The sequence below is a fragment of the Pollachius pollachius genome (genome assembly GCF_949987615.1).
Source record: "Pollachius pollachius genome assembly, chromosome: 3".
Classification (NCBI taxonomy): Eukaryota; Metazoa; Chordata; class Actinopteri; order Gadiformes; family Gadidae; genus Pollachius; species Pollachius pollachius.
This window is the reverse complement of record NC_136936.1, coordinates 30,543,844-30,562,750: the sequence shown is the minus strand read 5'-3', so window position 1 is coordinate 30,562,750 and position 18,907 is coordinate 30,543,844. Positions and strand designations below refer to the sequence as shown.

The following is an 18,907-nucleotide window of genomic DNA, read 5'->3' as shown; positions in this document are numbered from 1 at the left end:
AGTATTTCTACTCAATCTAAAAGGTTAAACAACTGCTATCTCCTCCTCGACTTGAATATTGATACAGCGGCGCGCAGGCTGGATGCGTGCAGGCTTGATGCGCTCCACTTTTTTTGTGAAGAACCAGCGCCTTGAATATGTAGGTACTACAGCGTTTGTACAGCTTGATGCGTTTCCGCAATGAGTCCGTCTTTATGGAGATATTCCTGAAACGCATCAAAGGAAAACGGAGGGGGAAAGATCGTTTTCGACCTGTGGTTGCTATTTACGGGACGCTCCAGGGTCTCCGCTCGGACGTCCCTTAGAGAGAGCATGGCCACTTCCAAAACCTCTCTCTCGCCGCACAGCATCCGAAATGCCCTATGCATGGTTATGCAACCTAATCCCACCATTAGATGGTCAAGGTTGACAGGGACCTCTTGGCAGTAGACCGATTCAACGGCAGTGTCCACGCTCTGGCAGCACCCACACGCACACCAGTCACACCCACACGATCCGAAGGTGGAGCTGTGGACTGTAGAAAACGTTCGCGTGTCTGTATTAACGACCTAGTCCTACCATGCCAGTGACGTCATCGAAAATGTCGGCGTACTAACAGACGCATTTTCTTTTGTTGCTAAGAAAACCTATATATGGATTTATTAAATTTTTTTTTAGTGTCATTTTTTTTATTATGGTCATAACTAACACGTTATCGATGTTGATTATTTCAGTTCAGTTCATCTTTAAATGAGGCCAATCAGAGTTGAAGATGAAGGGGTGACACCTCGGGCGGCCATTCAGACGCAGGGGCCAACCCAGACCACTCCCTGGACACGCTCCTAGTACACACATACGTTTAACCAGTGTGTGAGTGGGTGAACCCACTCACACACGCATGCACGCACGCACACACACACACACACACACACACACACACACACACACACACACACACACACAGACACACAGGGAAGGCTTTGAGAAGTGAAAGTGAATTCAGATGCAGAACACATCCAGAGACAGGGCCAGCTGTGTGTGTCTTTGTTTGCTACACACAGCAGAGAGGGAAAGCTTATCTTATCTTCAGCTCAAATTCAAACAGTTTCAGTCATCCCCATGCAGGCTACGATACATGGCCCACCCAGTGGCCCGTTTGTCGGAGCATCATGGTGAGTTGCAGTGACGCGGGAAGTCAGTCCGAGGGGGGGGGGGGGGGTGCTGAGAGAGTATATAATGACGTCATAATAAATGCTGCGCAACATCCATTGTTTACAGAGACGAGATGACGGGTGACGTCACATTCAGGGCTCCGCGTGTAAAAAGACTAATGGATGACCGGCTGATGACCGGGCCAAAAAAATCTGAAATACATATTTTCTGCGAAATGTTGCACTTGTAACAAGCTTGACTTTTTGAATTTTCCCACCGCGCATAGCCTACGTCAGCCTACACAGACAATGTTCTAAATAAAATGAAATGATTATATGATAAATATCATAAAAAGGGTGGATGTCAATAATTTAATGAAAAATCATGTTGTATGATAAAATTATACTAAAAAAAAAAAGCATTGATTTGTTCAGAAAACTTTCTCACTTGCAGTTACAGCCAGGGGCCGCCAGGGGGAGGGGGTGCACCCTAAGCACCCCCACTTCCCGCGTCCCTGGTGAGTTGTGTTGTATATGAACCGTGGCGTTGTGTTGTCTGAGATGCTGAGCCCTCCCTCGGACGCAGACCTCCTCCTCCACACTGCCGGAGCTCTGCTCCTCTCCAGGGTCTTCCCCCGGCCGTCTCTCCTCATGAGACGGGGCTTCAGGGGCGGCAGGGCAGACCCTTGATAAATAATCCTATTTGGGGATTTTCCCGTCCACAATACTCATCCAGAGCAGTGTGCTCTCTGCTGGAGCCATCAGGGCCTGAGTCCATATAACTGTCCTCCAGACCTCATTCATTCCCTTATGTACCAAAACAAACAGTGCATTAAAAACGCACTAAGCTGAGCTCTGTCACACCGGACCACTTCCTGTGGAGAGGTCTCTCTCACGGGGCCACACCGCCACCCAGCAGAGCGACCCAACAACATCCTCATGATATTAAAAAGATTTAAATCAAACTGGGATTAACTTTAACTTGCCCACTTGACTGGGGCCCTCCCAGTCTAATAAGCCACTGGTGGTTGGTTCTCTCTTACCAGGTCTGGTGCAGGTGGCGGTGCAGCAGCACCGAGTACCCGAACCGGGAGCCGCTCGGACCCGAGACCCCGATGGCGTGCTTCGTGTCGAGGTTGTATCCCTCCGCCGCGCGGTGGAGCACGCAGAGCAGCAGGAGCAGGCACCGGGAGAGCGCGTGGAACGGGGACCGGGAGGGCGCGAGGACCGGGAACCGGGAGAGGGCGAGGAACGGGTTGCCGCATCGCGCCATCACAGCTATCACACGCAATATATCACACACACACACACACACACACACACACACACACACACACACACACACACACACACACACACACACACACAACTTATTCAGCTTTAGCAGGTCTTCCTAGAAAATCGGTAGTAGTAGCTTGAAGCACCCGGAGCGCGTGGTGAACTGTTATCTGTCAGGAGTTCGAGTCCCGCTGAAGCGCGCCCATCACTCCTGCTGCCTACCGCGTGCGTCCCCTTGCGTCCGCGTGCGTCCCGTTGCGTCCGCGTGCAGTGAAGGACCCAGAAGCTCGCGACTAAATGCCTTCACGTTAAAATGAATACCAATAATTCTACTGACTCAAAGACATGATACTCCACAAAAATGTTGATCAACTAAATGTTACCGAAATGATCATTTAGTAAGTTAACTCAACTAGAATGTCATTGAGATAAACAGCCTACCAACATTCCTAAGTGACCCGGGACCCGCCCCGGACTTCCTGGACCCCCCCCCCCCCCCCCCCCCAAACAAACACACACACACACACACACACACACACACACACACACACACACACACACACACACACACACACACACACACACTTCCTCTCCCACAGCACGTGCGCAGAAGAATACCCATAATTCTAATATGACAATAAATGAAACAATAGATAATATCCACAACTCCAACATTACTCAATTAAACATTATTATAATTAAACATCCATCATGAGTATAATCAATACAAAATGTAACTAACCAATGCAGTAATAAAATCTATAACATGATACAATTAAGCAGTATCACACGAGAGGGAGTGCAGCACGGCTTTGATTCAGTTGTAGGTACGAGGCCATAGGCCAAGTGCCGAAGATAATCACAGCTGTGCTGATATATCAGTACAACAGCACGACCTTGACTGTGATATTGCTTTTATACAACAGTTCTACAAGCACCATTTATTAGTTAACAGTAATAAGCAACAACAAATCCCCTAGGGCATCCGGGGCCTACTGGTTAAGGAGTGAGACCGGTAACCGGAGGGTGGCCGGTTGGAATCCCGACAGTAGGCAAAAATGTGGACGGGGGGAGTAGTTGTGCAGCACTCTCCTACGTCCTCATCCACGGATGAGCTGCCCTTGAGCAAGGCACCTGAAATCCCCACCTGCTCCCCGGGCGCTGCACTGCAGCTGCCCACTGCTCCGGGTGTGCCGGTGTACCCCATGTCTGTGTGTGTGTGTGTGTGTGTGTGTGTGTGTGTGTGTGTGTGTGTGTGTGTGTGTGTGTGTGTGTGTGTGTGTGTGTGTGTGTGTGTGTGTGTGTGTGTGTGTTCACCGGCTCCCGGATGGGTCAAAAGCAGAGAAAGAATTTCCCCCAAAAAGGGACAATGAAGGATAACTTAACTTAAATTCACATTCATAATTCAACTCAAATGTTGTGTCTGGAAACATGTTCATCTTTGCGGAGCAAAGTTTGTTGCAATGTTAGCTATATTAAGATTACATTACATTAACGGTTATTAGAACACCTGTAAAGCGGAGTGATACATGTATAGTTAAAAGTCCCAGTGCTGTTATACTCTATATCAGCACTCATGGATTGCCTCTTGTCACACATGTTAATCACACACACACACACACACACACACATTGTGTGTGTGTTGTCACATGGTTGAAACATGACTTTTTCTGTGTCCTCATCAGCAGAAGAGTCCTGTCTTCCTGTCAGGAAATCTGACGATTACATATGGTGGAGATTCACGTAGAAGAGAGGGAAGGAGAGAGAGAAGTGAGGAGATAGGAGAGGAGAGAGCAAAGAAGAGAGGAGAGGAGAGAGCAGAGAGGAAAGAGCAGAGAAGAGAGAAGAGGAGAGAGGAAAGGAGAGGAAAGGAGAGGTGCAGAGAGGAGAGGAGAGGAGAGGAGAGAGGAAAAAGGAGAGAGAAGAGAGGAGAGGAGAGGAGAGAGAAAAGTAGAGGAGCAGTGAGGAGAGGAGAATAGAGAGGAGAGGAGAGGAGAGGAGAGGAAAGGAGAGGAGAGGAGAGGAGAGGAGAGGGAGGAGAGGAGTGGTAGAGAAAGGACTGGGGGAGACCTTGACTTAAACCATTTTTTTATTGGTACAATTATCTTACAATAACACTTATTTCAACACACCAACAACACAATTTACATTACAGTAATCAAGCAATTCGTAAGCTGTTCGGAGAAAGCTGTCCTCCTGCTCCTAGCAGCGCTCTGATTGTTCTTCTGGTCATTCGTTTTCTGTGGTCCTCAGACAGTGATCTGCAGCTGATCAGATGATCAGTAGGCTAACTCCTACTCTACATGGGAAACCAAAAAGCTTTCCTTCAACACCTCCCCCAGACGCCAAGGAGGCGGGGCCTAAGGAAAGGGTTCCGTCGACCCCTCAGCAGGATGTCCTGTAGGACACCAAGCCCCCCGTGGCCCGGGTCTCCAGATGTCTGAGGTTCCCTTCCTCAGCCCAGGAGCAGAGCCAGACACAGGATGGGAGACGATACCGGAGAGGAGAGGAGCAGAGAGGAATGGAGGAAGGAGAAGAGATGCATCTGATGCCTCCGATTGCATTGTGAGGATGTAATTTCCTGTTACTGTAACTACAGTATTGTGCTCCCTTGCTTGCTTCATATCCCAATGAATCATCTACTGTGTTTGTGTGTGTGTGTGTGTGTCTGTGTGTGTGTGTGTGTGTGTGTGTGTGTGTGCGTGTGTGTGTGTGTGTGTGTGTGTGTGTGTGTGTGTGTGTGTGTGTGTGTATGAGCATACAGTAGAACAATATATAGAGTACAGCTCAAGGCTAGATCCTCTCTGCTATTCTAAAGGCTACAAACTGTGTCACACACACACACACACACACACACACACACACACACACACACACACAGGGAAACCAGGTCAAAGTTCACGTGGCTGGCTGCACTTCCTTTCTCCCTGATGTCTCTTCTGTGACTATAGTTACCATATATGGTAACAATGGTACACTGTTTCCTTTCCTGTCAACATGAACATTAAACACACACAGGATTTCGTGGTTGCCATAGTGACGAGAAGACGCAGGGGTCAGCAACCTTTTCAACATGCAGTGCCAGTTTGACATTTTCTCATTAAACAAAGCTTAATACAAAGCATTTGAATTAAGCTTTGTATCGTTAGAAACCCATTCATATTTTTGAATGGTCTTGCATCATTCCGTCATTTCCCCCTGAGACGGGAGAGATCCGTATCTACCTCTGACACTTCCTGCTTTAAATGACGTAAAATGATGATTTTTGCGTCATTTAAAGCAGGAAGTGTAAGAGGGGGGGGGCTCTAAAAAACTACAAGCACGTTACAGATCAGTGCAAGTGGGTGGGACTTAAGGGTGTATGGTATAAACGGTATAGAGAGTACACCGGTGTGAATTTGCGCTACGTTATGGATTTTGATGTTACTGTGTGACTGGTAGATCACACGAGCGCTGAAGAAGCAATGATGTAGTAGGCCTACCAGAGACGCAGTCGTTTATTCATAATATCATCCGGCGCACACAGCTTTTGGCCGTATTCTATACAATATTCTAGAACACTCAGGGAGCTCCTGCGGGAGACCTGGAGCTCTACATCTAAATGATATAATATAATATATATACATCTATAATAATATTCAATATAATATCACAGCCAAAAGCTGTGTGCGCCTCTGGATGATATTGTGAATAAACGATTGCGTCGGGTTCTCCGACGTCTCTGGTCCTTCCACATCAATCTGAAGTCGCGGTACATCTGGACTTCAGATAGTCATAGCCAACGTTTCTTCCCCCAATTCCTTCTCCACCATGCCCGAGAATCAATACATGGGTCTTATTTTGCAAACCCGCAACCGACCCGACCCGCACCCGTGTCCGACACAGTAATCTTTTTCACCCGTTTCATCCAAATTGTGCGGGTCACCCGTCGGGTACCCGAAACAGTGCAGATCTCTGGCCGAGATAATCCCCACTACAAGTCTTTACTTGTTGTGGAAGTACCAGAGACGTCCGAGAACCCGACGCAGTCTTTAATTCATAATATCACCTGGAGGCGCACACAGCTTTTGGCCATGATATTATATATAATATTATATCATATAGATACCTGTATAAATATTATATTATTTAGATATAGAGCTCCGGGAGTCCGCAAACGGCAACAATCACTCCATGCTGCAGTTCCCTCTGGACTGCAGGGAGTGAAAGCTGATTGGCTATTATGTTACGTCCCTCAGGGAGTGAACGCTGATTGGCATTGTGGGAGTTGTCGTCTTCAATCCACAAGCGCCAAAGAGTCACTGTCTGCATTTTCTCGGTCAAGATGTCACCAAATTAGAAATTTGTGTTACTATTCGACTACATTTATGACCCACTTTTAATACAGGTTCATGTCTCCACCGGTGAAATTGTCCTTTAATGAGACATTTCCAGAAGACCTGGAATTGTATTATTTCAATATAGTCCACAATCATGCATCAACATTTTAATAACATATGTCCCATCTTAAAACACCACTTTCAGAAACTCATTCAAAAACATATTTGCACTGTGAAAAATGTAAATAACAAGAATACATGAGAATGTTGGAATGATCCACATCAATATCTTTAGGACATGTACAGCTTTGCAAAGCCATGTGAAGGCGATGCATACAGGCCAATTACAACAATATTTTAAATATTTTCTTTCTATTACTCACAACATAGTTTTAAAAACTATTAATTGATCCCATTTCAGAACACTGCTTTCAGTAACTCATTTAAACGTATTTGCACTGGGAGGAAATGCCCAAAACAGAATAAACAACAGCTGTGTCAAGTACAGGGTTTCATTGTTCAGTGGCTCTTACATAGAAAAACACTGCTTCATCTAATTGTGGTGGGCCTGCCTGGATCATGGAACTTCCGGACTGAAAGTGGGTCCCATCCCGGCCCTGACACACAGTACTCTACGTCTAGATCACACATCAGTGTGTGACTATCATGTAGAGCATGAGAGGTTGAACTTACTGTAAGTCCCCCCATGTCATTCTGACAGAAAGACAGAATGACAGACAGATAATTATTTTTATAGTTCTGGCTATATATCCATCAGAGTAGACATCACAATATACATAACATATGCATCGCTACACCAAACTCAACGATGAAGAACGAAAGAGAAGTACTGGCCCTTTTTTGAAATAAACAACATACTACAGACTACTGCTGTTTGGCCCATAAAGGGAGTACACCGTAGCAGAAGACAACTGGGACTGACCCAAAGCACAGAAAGTCCTCCCAACTATACTATTATATCAGAACCACTCACACGTCACACTATCTGAGAGCCACATCTGAATCTTTAGCCCTCTTTAAAAGACCCCGCTGAGGCCCGTCATGACCACGCCCTGACCACACTCTGCTCACCGCGACCAGCCCTGACCACGCCATGACCACTCCCTGACCACGATATGACCACTCCCTGACCACGATATGACCACTCCCTGACCACGCCCTGACCATGCCTGCTCGCTGAGACCAGCCCTGACCACACCCTGAACACGCCGTAAACACACCCTGACCACGCCCTGAACACGACCTGCTCACTGAGACATCCTTAACTACACCCTGCTCGCTGAGACCATCCTTAACCACACCCTAACCATGCCCTGGTCACTGAGACCCGTCCTGACCACGCCCTGACCAAGCCCTGACCACGCCCTGCAGTTCAAAGCGTTGTGACGTTTACCGCGGAGACCATAGGGAAATCCGGAAATTAGGAAAGTAAACAACAAGACAACGCTACTGTCTATAGAGTGGCGAAGTCATGCCCCTTCCGGTAGAGCCCATGGGACCTATGAGATCGAAAAATATGAATGGGTTTCAATGGAGAGAAAGTCATAATCTTCTGGTCCCAGTCTTTATGTGCCCCGGATTACACATATGTTGTTTGTGGATTTAAATGATAATTTTTCATGCAAAGAAAACTAAACATTTTCGTGAAGAAGTTTGTTAATGTTAGGTTTTTTTCCAAGGGGAGGATAAAAGCATCAAAAGAGGTGAAAAACATTATAAACTGGGCCATGTGAAGAGTTTCAGTTATGCCGATGGGGAGATTGTCAGTCTTGTCCACGCCATTCGCAGGGAGCGTGACAGCACATACGAGACATGTAGTCTTTCTCATTGTGTTTTCTTTACAGCCTTTAACTGAACAATTGCACAATAAACGGTCAAACTTGAAAAATTATCATTTAAATCCACAAATAACATATGTGTAATCCGGGGCATATAAAGACTGGGACCAGAAGATAATTACTTTCTCTCCATTGAAACCCATACATATTTTTCGATCTCATAGGTCCCATTGGCTCTATCGGAAGGGGCGTGACTTCGCCACTCTATGCGCGACCAGATAGGAATTACTGCCTTTTTTTAGTGAGCTGGATCATTTGGATCAACTCACCAAGAGCCTGCTCTTTTGGCTCCCAAACAGCTCTTCATATTACTACTTATAATTCAGCCAAATGCAGCCCGTTCTAACTTATGATTAGTATGTGTAGGCCAATAATCACCTAAATTATTCAATGCATCCTTCATACTGAAGGATTCAAAAGTAAAAATTATATTTTCTAATATCAATAAATCGCTGTAGCCGATTGTTTTTTTTTAGCAGAGTCACACTCTCACGGCGAAATAATAATTCTAGTACATTTCTCTCTTTAGCCGAACTGGCGTAGTTTATTTGTGAACCGCGAACAGACGCACGCTCTCCTAGAGCCAAGTGCAGAGAGAGGGAAAAATGACCATATATTCCCTTATATGGTCACAGACATGGCGCAACAGCGCCTCCTTTTGGTTCTGAACAGGTAACTACAGTTACAGGCAATCATACATATGTCATACATATATCAACACTCCCACTTATGAATGACATGTATACTGTACAACTTTAACATATTCAAATAAACAATCAAAAAGAACATGGCAGTCAAATGTCAAACATTTATAATCAAAAATAACATGGCAGTCAAATGCCAAATGTTTATAATCAAAAAGAGCATGGCAGTCAAATGTCAAACATTTTCACACCAAACATGACCCCTGCAAATTTCATTAGCTTGAGTTTGGAGACAGGCTTGGTCATAGCATCTGCAACCATGTCATCTGTGGGACAGTACACAAGTGTCATCTTCTCTTCTCTTATGGTGGACTTAATGAAGTGATACTTAATGTCCACGTGCTTACATCTCTGCCTGCACACAGGGTTCCTAACAAGTGCAATAGCCCCCTGGTTGTCCTCATAAACAACAGTTTTCATGTAGCCATAGGTATCTATACCTTTCAGTAGTTGCTCCAAATAGATACACTCCTGTATTGTTAGAGCTAGAGCCATGTATTCGGCTTCACACGTGGATAGTGCTACTGTGGGCTGCTTCTTGGTTTTCCATGAGACCAATGAGCTGTCTTTACTCATGCTCACACAATAACCACTTGTACTACGCCTGTCGCTGGCGTCTGACCCCCAGTCTGCGTCACTGTATGCTCGAAGGCCTAGACCCTCACTGCTCTTTCTGAAACAGAGCTGTTTGTCTACAGTACCCCTGAGATAGCGCAAAACATGTTTCACTGTAACCCAGTGCTCATCTGTGGGGTTAGCGAAATGCTGTGATAGTCTGCTTACCACAAAGCATAGGTCAGGTCGTGTACAGGTAGCTAAGTAGATGAGACTGCCGACAACTTCTTTGTACTTCTTTACATCAGCCATTTCAGGTGCATGCTCAGAATAGTCTATCTTTTGGTCACAACGATTCAGGATCTTTCCAACATACTTCCCTTGTGACGTCTTCACGCAGCCATCAGACTGGCTGAAGTCCATGCCCAGGAAATGCTTTAACCTGCCTAGGTCCTTCATCTTAAACCTGGTGGAAAGCATGGTCTTCACCTGCTCTAGACTCTTAGTGTTGTTGGCTGCAATGATAAGATCATCCACCCAGATAACAACTATCACCTTTCCTGTCTGTTTGGACTCTTTTGTGTATACACAGTGGTCTGCTGGGTTCTGTGTGAAGTTATCATCTATTAGACATGTGTGAAGCATCTCATTCCAATTACGCCCCGACTGTTTCAGGCCATAAATGGACTTCTCTAATTTACAGACTAGCTTCTCTCCCCCCTTTTCGTAACCCTCAGGTTGTTCCATGTAGATATCTCGATCGAGGGGCGCGTGCAGATAGGCTGTTTTTACGTCCATTTGATGTAATATCAAGTTGTCTTGGGCTGCCTTCTGCATTACTACACGTACACTTGTCAGATTGACTGTAGGTGAGAACGTCTCGCCATAATCTATCCCTGCCATCTGACTATATCCTTTAGCCACAAACCTGGCCTTGTACCGGACACTGTCCTCCTTAATCGAGTATACCCACCTACCTCCCACTGTCTTTCTGCCCTCTGGCAATGTAGTCAGGGTAAAGGTCTGGTTGTCCTCTAAGGACTCGATCCCCTCGTCCATTGCTCTTTTCCACTTTCCTGATTCAGTTGATGTCATGGCGTCTTTAAAGGTCAGCGGCACACCACAAACTGCTCGGTAGCAATAGTCTATACTAGTGAGTGTACTGTCATCACTATCTTCCTGAGTATAATCTCCCAGATACCCTGGGGGTCTACGCTCTCTGGTGGGATATTTCCCACTGCTTGAGGCCTGTGGCGTCACCCTAGGGTGCTTCTCGCCATCATCCTCTGGTGACTGTGGACCGCCAGTCTGTATGTCTGTGCTGAGGACACTAGGTTGTGGTGTCTCTCTCTCCTCACCATCTATTTTGGGGTCCAGCCCTAGCTCCTGAGTCTGAGTCCCGTACCTCGCAGGTTGTCTTTGTGACAAATTTCACCAGCCTGTGCTTTTGTACTTTCCCTTTATTGGGGTAGTAAACTAGAAAGGCGGGACTGCCCTTGTCATGCCCTACAAAGATTCCTCTCTCACACCTAGGATCTAGTTTACCTCTGTCCTGTTGGTAGGCGTAGCATCCTGACCCAAACTTGTGCATCTTGGCTAGATCACACTTTTTTTTCCTGTCAGTGCTGTATATGGGGTAGTGCCCGTGCGCTTATTAAAGCACCGATTCCTGGTGTAGGCTGCTTCCTGAACGGCATAGTGCTAAATGCTCTTAGGTAGGTTGCTGTCAATAAGTTTACACCTGGCCATCTCGAAAAGAGTACGCCCTTCCCTCTCAGCTATCCCGTTCTGGTGTGGGGAGTAAGGACAGGACGTCTCGTGTTTGATTTTGTTCTTTCTCAGTAGTGTCTGAAACTCTCTGTTAGTGAACTCGGTCCCGTTATCTGACCGAATGCATTTCACAGTGCCATAAGGTGCTACATCAGCCAGGAACTTCTCAGTGGCCTGAACTGCATCACTTTTTGCTTTGAGAAAGTAAACAAACACTGCCCCTGTACACACATCTGTGAAAGACTTGCATGTACTTAAAGCCATCTATTGATTCATTGTTTACTGGACCAGCTAGATCTGTGTTTACCAATTCAAGTGGTGTCTTTACTGTAACAGGATCTATGATATACTGTGCAGGTTTAATAGACGGAGACACTCGTGCTGCCGGTGTAGCCTTGGGTACTTTATTACAAGCTTGTTTATATATCCGGTGTTCACCCCTAAACCTTCCCCAACCTCCTTACAGGTTCCTACGCATATCACTACATCTCCCCCTTTTAGTGAAGTACCAGTATTTCTTTTGCTTTCTTTGAGTATTAACAATTAATAAACATACTCTTACTTAACAATAAACCTACTCTCCAGTATAACATTTATCTTCGACACTAGAAACCTGAGACAAACCCACTTGTGTGAAGTGGTATCTCCTTTAACCAAAACCAAGAACACAGAACATATAATTATTATTACCATCATTCTGTCTAGGGGTCAGGGTGTACTACCTGATACCCCGGAGCCGTGCAGGGATTATTCTACCCTGTGTAACCACGCTCCCTAACTGTATAAGACTGGTGATTACAAGTCCATCCTAGTTGGGTTTCTTATGACCCGCCCTGATCTTGTCACGGTAGGAGTCTCTGGAATGACCCTGATGTGGAGTCTGTTTCTTCGTAGACTTCCAGAGGGTAGGTCAACGTTGTAAGATCTTGGTGTTGGAGCTGGGCCACTGACAGTTCCAGACTGGCTTGTGTTTCTCACCCAGACTCTTTGTCCTGGTCTGAGGTCTTGTCTTTCTTTTGCACAGTGTCTTTTATTGAACCAGAAGGTTTGCTTCTCCTTCATGTCTTGATCCTTCTTTTTGAAACCCTGGAGGTCAGGCCACTTAGGCTGTAGATTGTCCTGGCTAACGGGCACAGGTGTTCTGATATGCCGACCCATCAACAGCTGTGCTGGGGATGATCCATGTGACAATGGGGTAGCCCTGTAAGCCATGAGGGCCTTGTGTGGATCCTCTCCCTTCCCCAGGAGAGACTTCACTGTCCGCACAGCTCTTTCAGCTTCCCCGTTGCTCTGCGGATAACGGGGGCTGCTGGTCACATGGCTGAAGTCATATTCTTTGGCGAAGTCCGTGAACTCAGTTGCTGAGAATTGGGGGCCATTGTCTGTGATGACAGTCTCCGGGACTCCATGGCGTGCGAATATGGCCTTCAACTTCTCCTTTACATGGCCTGTGGTGGTGGAAGTGAGGTTGGCTACTTCAATGTAGCGTGAGAAGTAGTCGATTACCACAAGGTACATTGCGCTCTTCCACTGAAAAAGATCTGCTGCAACGCGCTGCCATGGTCTAGCAGGTAATGGCGTTGTCAGCAGTGGTTCTGGTGCATTGTGAACTTCTTTTGCACAGATTACACAGTTTTCCACTTTTTGCTTTATGTTTTTGGTCAGACCTGGCCACCATACAGACTGCCGTGCTCTGGCGATGCATTTTGTCATGCCCTGGTGACCTTCATGAATTTTGTCGAGCATCTCCTCTTGCATAGCAACTGGGATGACGAGTCTTTCGCCCTTCATTAGCAGTCCGTCTGGTACTAGCAGATCCATTTCTGTGATTGCCTTGATTTTACCTGGGTCTGCTTCGATGCTCTGTGCGCTGATGACGTGACCCAGGAAAGTGACCCGCTCCACAGCAAACTTGCATTTATCGTTGTTGAGCGTCAACCCCTCCTTTTGGAGTCGCCTCAACACTTGGTGCAGCCTGTGGTTGTGTTGTTCACGAGACGTCTCAAAGACAAGAATGTCATCTGCATGACAGACGGTCCCTTCCAGTCCTGCCAGCATCTGTGTCAGCCGCTTTTGGAAGTGCTCCGGTGCCGATGAGATTCCAAATGGCAATCTGTGGAAAGAGTACCTTCCAAAAGGTGTGATGAATGTTGTCAGCGGAGCTGAGTCTGGGTGCAGGGGCACCTGCCAGAATCCTGCAGTAGCATCGAGTTTTGTGAACACTGTTGCACCTGAAAGCTTCGCCAAGGTTTCATCAACAGCAGGCAGGATGAGTCTCTCACGGCAGATGTACTCATTTAGGTGGGTTAGATCAACACAGATTCTGATTTTTTCGTTGGGCTTTGGTGCCACCACCATCCCTGCGCACCAATCTGTGGGCTCGTCGATAGGTGCAATTACTCCCATTTTCTCCATTCTTTGGAGTTCCTCTTTAACTTTGGCCACCAATGGTAGTGGTACCCGATGTGGCAGTGACAAAGCATAAGGCTTGGCGTCCTCCTTCAGCTTAATTTTGTACTCCCCTTGCAGGCGTCCCAAGCCTGTAAAAACGTTGGGGTACTGGCTCTTGAAGTCTGCTGACAACTCCTGAACGCAGTCAACTGGTCGCAGTAACTGCAGTACTTTGATTGCTGGAAGGCCAAGCAGCGGTGTGGCCAACCTGTCTATTACATAAACAGGTTGAGTTGTGGTCCGGTCTTTGAATGTTATTGTGCCATTAAACTGACCTCTCACTTTAAGTGGGTTGTTGCTAGGTCCACATAGTGGCATCGTCGCTCTTGTTAGTATGCCATACTGTTTTTCTGAGTAGACTGTAGGTGAAATGGCTGTCACCTCCGCACCAGTGTCCAGCTTAAAGGTGGTTTGTTGCCCATTTAACATCAGCGTTTTTTTCCATGATTGCTGCTCACCTGCCGACACTTCTCCCAGGAAAACAGCTTCCACTTCTGACTCATGAATTGCCTCCACTCTGCCTGATCTGCATACAACTGCATAATGGCCTTTCTTATGGCATTTTCTGCACTCTGCCTCCCGAGCAGCACAGTTATTGAGGGAATGTACAGGTGTTTTTCCACACCGGCCACAGCTCTTCTCTCCTTTTCGAAACTCCTTTTGAGTCTTGCTGTATGTGCTTTTTCCTGTCTGACTTTGTCTGTGTAACTTTGATTTGAATTTCACCATGTCAACGTTTGCATCTCTCTGGTCATTGTTAGTTGTGTCACGTACAGTTGGTTGCTGTTTTTTTATTTCTTCACGTTGTCTGATTTTTAGGACAGTTTTTGCCAGTGTTAGTTCACTGTCCATCTGCAACTTCTCTGACAGTCCATTGTGTCTTAAGCCTACCACTAATCTGTCCCGAATCATTTCTTCCTGTAGTGTGCCATATTGACAGTGTTCTGCTAGTTTATAAACTGCAGAGATGAAAGATTCAGCCGTTTCCCCCGGCTCTTGGCATTGTTTGTTAAACCGAGCCCGTTCGTATATTACATTGTGTTTGCAAATGAAGTATTTTTCAAAAGCATTTCTTACCACAATGTATTTCTTCTGGTCTGCTCCACTTAAACCCAATGTGCACAAAATGTCATCTGCTTTCTCACCCATGGTGTAAACCAGAGAATTAACTTGATATCCTTCGTCCTTTTCATTCAGTCCTGCTGCGATCTGGAACCGTTCAAAACGGCGAATCCAGTTGGGCCAATTACCGAAGTCTGAGAAGTCAAAGTTATCCGGTGGGCTTATTGAGAACAGGGACTCCATTTCTCCGTTTGCAGGCTCGCACGACACCGTCTCCACCGTCTCGCTGGCTCTCCGCTCTGCTAGTTTCTAACTGTTAGCTTAGCCTAGCTTATCCCCGACGGCATTTACACTGCACAGAAGTCCGTTTTTATTTGCCAAACCATCTTTCAGGAACTCCAACGTCGCTTGTGACGGGATTCAGCACTTCTGACACCATGTAACAGGATCTATGATATACTGTGCAGGTTTAATAGACGGAGACACTCGTGCTGCCGGTGTAGCCTTGGGTACTTTATTACAAGCTTGTTTACATATCCGGTGTTCACCCCTAAACCTTCCCCAACCTCCTTACAGGTTCCTACGCATATCACTACATTTACCTTGTCAATTGGATCTCTGATTCTCGTTTGAGTAAACTTCCCCTCTGTGCACATGTGGCGCAATAAGTCTGTTGACGCGATTAAAGAGATGAGTATCTCTTTAATTCAATGTGTGTATACATTTTCCACCTGTTCATATGTGTTTACGGATAGAGAGTCATTATTTTGAGTTCAAATACAGTGTACAGTATTCATATTTGTTGGTGTAATTGTGAAGGTGTACTACGCATAAATCGCCAGTAGGTGGCAAATGCGCTACATTAGCAGCAGAGTTGCTGGAAAGTAACAGGGTGAAAATCTCGCGTGATTACGTTAGACAATGAGATTCCCTGCAGATGAGTACAACTGAAGTACTGTGTAGTCATTGTCACTGACAAGTTCATTTTCTTGCATTTTGCAGGTAAGCTGGTGATATAAGGCTAGAACGGGGAGTGGAGAGAATGGTTGCACTGTATGATGATAACACTGTGTTATGTTATAAGGTGTTTATGAGTGGCTCACCGCATCACCGTCTTGATTAGCCAGTTAGCAGCTAATGTAGTGTTGCGGCCGCCATGTTAGGATAGTGGTACGGGCACATGGCGGATGCCTTGACAATGAGCCCTTACGAGGGAGCCCGCTGCTCATGTTATGATTCTGGGAACTGTTATGGCTGTTTATGAAGGTTCATTAAGAAACTGGTGTTTTACTGTTATATCTGTCTGTAAATACGAAGGGGTCTAAACTGCATTTCACCATTGTGTCCTATTGTATTGATTTTGTGGGCAATAGTATAATGTTATTGATATTAGAAGGTCCACTGTAATACTTTATTTTTATGCATTGTTATTTTTGTTATTTTGATTACGTGTGACAATGAGATTCCCTGCAGATGAGTACAACTGAAGTACTGTGTAGTCATTGTCACTGACAAGTTCATTTTCTTTCATTTTGCAGAAACCCAAATAATAAATGTGTAGCACCAGACTGAGCCTTTGGGTTTGCATTCTGTGCCACGCTACACACACATCACATTCTTTGTCAGGCCTACGTTTTGCACCTTTAATGTGCATGCCTACTGTTACATCCTGCAATTTCAATATGTCCTCGTAATTACAATGACCCATGATCTCATGCCATGTCTGGATATCATGGCTGACATTACACACATCATTTTCCTCACACTCGGTTTGTAAGTTGTACATTCTCTTGCATACATGGATATTAAACCTTGTGCCATCAGGAGCCACAAGAACATCTTTACCTTCGTCAAAGGATACCTTGGCACCACTAGCGGTGGCACACTTCACCGAGAAGAGTCCATGAGGGGATCCAGAGGGCGTCCTTTAACGTCGCTGCACACCTGCGCCCCTCGCTGTCAATGAGGAATACCTGTGCGTCTCCCCTGCCTTGCGCCAACCCAAAGGTGCGCTTCCCATCTGCCAGCTCCATGCAGTGTCTCTCCGGCTTGAAGGTGCTGTCAAAGTTCTTGAATCGGATCCTGTCATTGAGGATGTGGGACGATGCACCCGTGTCCACAATCAGTCCTTTTTCCTGGATCTGCAGCTGTTGCACTGACTGCCTGGCATCTTCTGTCTGCGTGCTGAACGTGAAGTCTTCTCTTCCCGCTGCTCTCCGGGCGTCATACCGTCCACGACCCGCTTCATGGCCCGTCATCATCGCCGTCATCTTGGGTACAAGATTACTGAGAGCCCTGTCCACGCTCCTTCCTTCTGCACGCTTTGTCTGTGTGTCCGGTGCTTTGGCAGAAACTACACCAGGCTTTCTTTGTGCAGTCACCCTTTCTGTGGCCCTTTTCTCCGCATCGCCAACACACCAGGTCCGTCGGGGGTCCGTTCTTCGTTGGCGCCGCCCGGGCTTTCAGCACTCTCCCTCCCGCCTCCTCGGCGACTGGGTCTGAATCTTCTGAAGCCTCAAAGTTCCGCAACTTGGCCTTGAACTCCCCCAGCTTCATGTCCGCTGAACCATGAGTGACCATCAGTGTGAACGGCTTGTACTTTTCTGATAGTCCCCGCATAACCATCGCCATCATCAGTCCCTCACTTGGCGCTTCACCTGCACTCCTGAGCGCCGTAATTATTTGCTCTGCCCTGATAATGTATTCCGTTACAGTCTCTGTGTCAGCTTTCTTTAGCGAGGTAAGTGTTATGTACAGGGAGATAATCCGGGGCCTACCTTTACCGATGTAATGTTCTTTTAACACTCTGGGACTCTCTCGGCCGTTGTCTTTAGTGTCTCTGAATATCAGTCCCAAGCTCGTATTGTCGAGTAAAGGAGCCAACGCGCAATATGCGTCAGCATTAAGCTTGTCATTTTCGGCCTGTTCGTCCGCTGATAGAGGTCCGGGAGGCTCGTTCAGGATTGTCTGCTTCAGTCCTACTCCGTGCATGCAGCACAACATCCTTTCTTCCCATAGCTCATACTCCTCTGCTCTCCCGTCGAAAGTGGGCCACTTGGTCTTGCTTCTGTTCACCATGGCTTTTTGTGTCCGTAGCTCAGCTTAGCTCCCTTTTAGCCTAGCTTTAGCTTCCCGGTTCTCCCGCCGCTAAACTAGCCACAACTTCCAGCTAACTAGCTATCTCTCAGTGTGCTGGCAAGCAGACGTCTTGCCATTGCACGTGTCCGTCGTCAAACTATTAGAATCGCGCGGTTGCTGGGCCCGTACCCTGTTAGCAGAGTCACACTCTCACGGCGAAATAATAATTCTAGTACATTTCTCTCTTTAGCCGAACTGGCGTAGTTTATTTGTGAACCGCGAACAGACGCACGCTCTCCTAGAGCCAAGTGCAGAGAGAGGGAAAAATGTCTGCGACATTCCCTTATATGGTCACAGACATGGCGCAACAGCGCCTCCTTTTGGTTCTGAACAGGTAACTACAGTTACATGCAATCATACATATGTCATACATATATCAACAGTTTTCATTGCATTTACAAAAAACAAAAAAACGTCAAAATGAGAATTCACAAACCGGCATGTGTCAGCAACATCTTTGACATTAAACGTTGTCAAGGTAACATGTGCTCTCCTGAAGTGCTGTCCCAATCCCATATATACCTATCTGAGCCCATGTGGCCTCACACACTCGGTCACTTAGCACCAGAGATCAATTAAGTCCGTGAGTCCTTAGTCCTTAGTCCATAGTCCTCAGGGCTCACTTTGGGATTGGGCAACAG

At 46.5% G+C, this 18,907-nt stretch overlaps 1 protein-coding gene across 1 annotated transcript in view; it reads right to left on the bottom strand.

Moving 5' to 3' along the window:
- The window catches only part of itga4 (integrin alpha 4), a 57,819-nt gene extending 54,999 nt beyond the window's left edge, over positions 1–2,820 (bottom strand). Inside the window, exons 1-2 of the mRNA XM_079733060.1 lie at positions 2,631–2,820; positions 2,174–2,408 (exon numbers count right to left, since the gene is read on the bottom strand). Of these exons, the coding sequence (XP_079589186.1) occupies positions 2,174–2,403 (230 nt within the window). The 5' untranslated portion in view covers positions 2,404–2,408; positions 2,631–2,820. The remainder of the gene's footprint in view (positions 1–2,173; positions 2,409–2,630) is intronic.
- Positions 2,821–18,907: the final 16,087 nt, after the last annotated feature.